Source organism: Aplysia californica, unplaced genomic scaffold (assembly GCF_000002075.1).
Source record: "Aplysia californica isolate F4 #8 unplaced genomic scaffold, AplCal3.0 scaffold00756, whole genome shotgun sequence".
NCBI classification, from domain to species: domain Eukaryota; kingdom Metazoa; phylum Mollusca; class Gastropoda; order Aplysiida; family Aplysiidae; genus Aplysia; species Aplysia californica.
In genome coordinates, this window is record NW_004798026.1 from 313,667 (window position 1) to 318,497 (window position 4,831).

At 43.4% G+C, this 4,831-nt stretch overlaps 1 protein-coding gene across 2 annotated transcripts in view; it reads left to right on the top strand.

Annotated features, from left to right (window-relative positions):
• Positions 1 to 3,850, top strand: part of LOC101859818 (BTB/POZ domain-containing protein 10) — a 15,438-nt gene extending 11,588 nt beyond the window's left edge. The window contains exons 9-12 of one of the 2 annotated variants that reach the window (XR_221004.3): positions 85 to 249; positions 1,585 to 1,754; positions 2,525 to 3,033; positions 3,072 to 3,850. Coding sequence is in view for 1 of the 2 variants with exons in the window: in XM_005109214.3 (XP_005109271.1) it covers positions 85 to 249; positions 1,585 to 1,754; positions 2,525 to 2,617 (428 nt within the window). In the remaining variant the exon portion in view is untranslated. Of the gene's footprint in view, positions 1 to 84; positions 250 to 1,584; positions 1,755 to 2,524 lie in introns of both variants that reach the window. The other variant, XM_005109214.3, reaches the window with a different exon arrangement.
• The last annotated feature ends 981 nt before the right edge of the window (positions 3,851 to 4,831 follow it).

A 4,831-nucleotide genomic window follows, 5' to 3' on the forward strand; every position in this document is an offset into this window, starting at 1 on the left:
TTAGATTCCTACTCAACTAATTTTGTCAAGACTGACTGTGTTGTAGATATCAATCTGTGCAATCTTATTTTTCTCCCTCCCCAGTTGTGAACAGTACCTGTCTGTACAGGTTCTTCCGCTACATTGAGAACCGCGACGTTGCCAAGCAAGTTCTGAAGGAAAGGGGCCTGAAGAAGATCCGTCTGGGAATAGAAGGGTACCCGACGTACAAGGAGAAAGTGAAGAAACGGCCTGGCGGTAGAGCTGAAGGTATGCCTCGTCAAGTTACAATGTACTTGTTCCTTTTGCTATGTTCGCTCCCACATTAGACCCCCACCATCCCCCTCATTTTGGAGACCCAGAGCTATCTTACAGCTTAATTGAGAGCATTCGAGCAAAGGAATGAATGGAGAACCATGATGGCCGATGTCTGTCGCAGATCTGGCATTTGGTGATGATTAGAGGAAAGGGAAATAAGGAGTAGACAGAAGTTGAGAGAACAGTCTCATTCTTTGTTGGGTGTTGGCTCATGGCTCAGGGTCACCTGGTTCATCCGTAACAACTGCTAGTGATCTGTCAGGCCTGTCTAGATCTTGTTCGTATACGACTCCCAAAGCACTGAAATCAAACTAACCGCTATGTCTGTCTATACTTATTCTGGAATTCTTCATGGCTCATGCTCAAAACAAAACAAAAAACTAAAAATGCTGTTGATGTTCATGTGGAGGGCTCAAATGTGAGTGCACTGTTTGGGGAAAGTAAACGCGCTGAGTTCTCACCACGATCTGATCCTGTCATGGGGCAAACCTTGCTCTCACCCTTTGATATTTACAACAGAAATGTGATCGCATTCATGGGAGTAGTTGGTCGGAGATGCGACTGACATATAAGTTTTTGCAATCTTTCACTACGCTGTTTAGTTGATCTTAGTTGATCAGCTGCACACACCCCGGTTTTTTCTCAGCAAATAATCATGTGAAATGTGGGATCTTAGAAGAATTTAGTCCCTAGAGCGGGGTCTTAGAGATTGCTTGTGTACTAAACACCAACAGCGTCTTTAGTGAACTGGGATTATAAACTGTGGGATCTTAGGCGGAGACTGTTGTATTAAGTTTTGACACCGTTAGAAATAATGAAACAGTGCTTCCTTTCATCTGTGATACCTAATTTATAATTTTGTTATAATAAAGTTGCTATTAACCCTTTGTCTCAGGAATTATTTTTTTTGCATGTGTACGGAATTAAATTCTGAGCTGTCAAAATAGAGTAGAGGGTCACTTTCTTTGGCTATTAGTTCTTGTCGATAAAGCTGCAACTTTGTTTTATACCTCATTAGAAAGGAAAATGAATGTAGAATCAGCTTAATGTAAACTGCTGAGTCAAAATGGGAACCAGATAGTACCGAGTCATGTTGTGTGTTCATTTTGGAATAAACTATCATATTCTCATCAGTGGGTGACTACGGCCGCTCGTCTAAACAGGATGAGCTCAGCGGCCAGTGCCACCAGCCACTTGGAGACATGGGGTTATGGTTGTAGTTGTAGATCTATCCAAGGTGTGTGTGTGGGTTGTGATACGTTGGTGTGTTGTTTTCTCCCTGCCCAGTGATCTACAACTACGTCCAGAGGCCTTTCATCCGCATGTCCTGGGAGAAGGAAGAGAACAAGAGCAGGCATGTGGACTTTCAGTGCGTCAAGTCGAAATCCATAACGAATCTGGCTGCTGCCGCTGACGAAGCCTCTTTCCACCATCACGACCAAGGCATTTTGCAACAGGTACGTGTCCTGGTGTTATTAGGGCACACTTGAGAGTGATGTGCTGTTGTGTTGATGGTGCCGTTAAACCCGTACATTTACGCGTTGTGTTGATAGGACTGTGTGATAAACCCATACATTTACGCGTTGTGTTGATAGGACTGTGTGATAAACCCATACATTTACGCGTTGTGTTGATAGGACTGTGTGTTAAACCCATACATTTACGCGTTGTGTTGATAGGACTGTGTGTTAAACCCATACATTTACGTGTTGTGTTGATAGGCCTGTGTGTTACACCCATACATTTACGCGTTGTGTTGATAGGACTGTTAAATCCATACATGCTGTGGTGATGATGGGACCTTGACTCACTTGCTGCCAAGTATTTTATGGCTCTACTCCTTGGGTCTGTCAGCGAGTGAGTTCATCCCATACACGTACACATGCTGTAGTCCTTTGTCCATAAACATACACGCTGTAGTGCTCTCTCCACGGAGCTTTCTGCCCACTCTCTCGCTCTGATATGTATGTCACTCTGATATGTATCTCACTCGCTCTCATATGTATCTGACTCACTCTGATATAGCGCCCACTCTCTCACTCTGATATGTGTCTCACTCACTCTGATATGTATCTCACTCACTCTGATATATCGCCCACTCTGATATGTATCTCACTCACTGTGAGATATCGCCCACTCTCTCACTCCGGTGAAAGAGAAACCGTGCTGTCAAGTTCTGTCTTTGAACATTCAATAAAGTTTGCTATTTTCTCTGTGTATCTTTCAGGCCCAGGATGGAACCATCAACGTGATCCCCCCACAGCCTTCACCCTCGGAGCCTTATCCCGATGTCCAACTTCCTCCGGAGGCTCTCGACTAGGCGCACGCCTAGTTGAGGCCGTGTATTTCCCCGATGTGTGGGCCTCAGTTCTTGCAAAGATTTGTTTTGAAGGCTGGGTTTTATTTTTTTGTTTGTGAGAGCGAGAGAGGAAGTTTTGGGTGGTCACAGAGGCATGGAATAGGGCATACCGTATGTGTGAGAGGTTCTGCTGGAATGGAATAAGGTATATATGTGTGAGAGGTTCTGCTGGAATGGAATAAGGTATATATATATGTGTGAGAGGTTCTTCTTGAATGGAATAAGGTATATATGTGTGAGAGGTTCTTCTTGAATGGAATAAGGTATATATGTGTGAGAGGTTCTTCTTGAATGGAATAAGGTATATATGTGTGAGAGGTTCTGCTGGAATGGAATAAGGTATATATGTGTGAGAGGTTCTGCTTGAATGGAATAAGGTATATATGTGTGAGAGGTTCTGCTTGAATGGAATAAGGTATATATATATGTGTGTGAGAGATGGTGCTTGAATAGAGTAGGGCGTTTGTGGAAGAGGTGCTGCGTGAATGATAGGTGAACTGTTGATGAGGGGATGGTCAGGGTATTTGTTGCCTGACGGTAGATGTTTTCTGTGTGCTGAGTATTGAACGGTTGTGCGTTAAAAAGTCTGTAGTTTGCTAATGAGTGCACTCACACTCACTGAGAGTGTTGAGCTGGGAGATGTTTTCTGTGTGCCTAGTGGTGAACGGCCGTGTGTTACAAGGTCTTTAGTGTGCTAATGAGTACACACACCCGCTGACAGTGGTGAGGAGGAAGATATTTTCAGTGTGCTGAGTTGTGAGCAGTCGTGTGTGAAAAGGAGGTCTGTAGTAGTAGTATGCTAATGAGTACACACACACACAGGCTGGTAGTGTTGGGCATGAAGTAAGTCAGTCTGGGAACACACATTTTGCCAGAGATATAGTGAAGAAAACCTTGTCTGACTCTGATGTCCAAAGCCTTATAGAGTTTGGGAGTTAGTTGAGCAAATCGTTTGTTACAGTTGTTGGATCAGATCGTGTTGAATCGTGTAGGAAAATATTTGTGCGTGTGCCTGCGACTGGGTTACTTCTCGTCAACAAGGTCGCTGTGTCCGTGCAGACGTCTCACCTCAGGCAAACCTGCTGCATTTGCAATTTTTGTCAAACGATGATGTATTGTGTCCTTTTTTTTTTCTTTTTTGAAATTGTTGTTGAGCAAATAAATCAATGTGTGAGTTGAGAGAAGCGACTGTGACAACTGCTGAGTAGCCTGCTTATTTCCCTGATTTCAAAAAAGCTACATGGGTGGTTGGTGGGTGCTCTGGTGCGGTTTGCTTCTTCTTTCCCATGAAGCATCTATCGTCCTTATCTGATCTCTCCTCCTTCTTTTTTGTGTTTCTTTCTCTCTTGTAACACCTCTAATCTTCGGCACTTATATGACCTTATTGTGTTGCAAGTGCCGTAAAACTCTTACTAGAACTTTAAAAAGCTACAATGCCACATGTCAGTTGTCAGTAACAGGAAATGTTGTCTGCGAACTAAACACCCTCACCTGTCAGAGGATTTATCCCTTCTCTACTTCTCATAATGTTCCTGTCTGTCTTGTGGCTATCTCCCAACCTCATCTCTACCATGAAAGTAGCAAGATCTAAATGTTCTCAGCTTAACTGTGTCAGATCAGACAATCTGTCTGTCTATCTAGCTGACTACTGTATGTCAGATCTGACAATCTGTCGTCTATCTTGCTGACTACTGTCTGTCAGATCTGACAATCTGTCTGTCTATCTGGCTGACTTCTGTATGTCAGATCTGTCTGGCTGACTACTGTGTGTCAGGTCTGACAATCTGTGTGTCAGATCTGACAGTCTGTCTGTCTGACCATTGGCTGCTCTCTGTTGCTTCACACGTTCTGTTTTGGTTTTTGGTATGTGTGCTTCTGTTCTCTGCGTCCAATATTAGAATTTATGTTTCCATGGTAACGCAGTGCTTGACGTGAACAGGGAAGCTGCTGGGTGTGTGAGCCAGCTAAAGTTATAACATTATTTCACATGTACACAAAGCTTTTGCCTGGAGTGTGCTTGGTTGGGTTTGGTGGACACAACTGGTCAAAGTTGAAAAATATGTCAAGAAATAGCAGAACTAGAACTCCACCTAAACTGTTTCTCAGCATGTATGAGAAAAAGAATGTGCTAAAGCTGATTTTGAAATCATGTTTTCCTCTTGCAAATTCTGACCT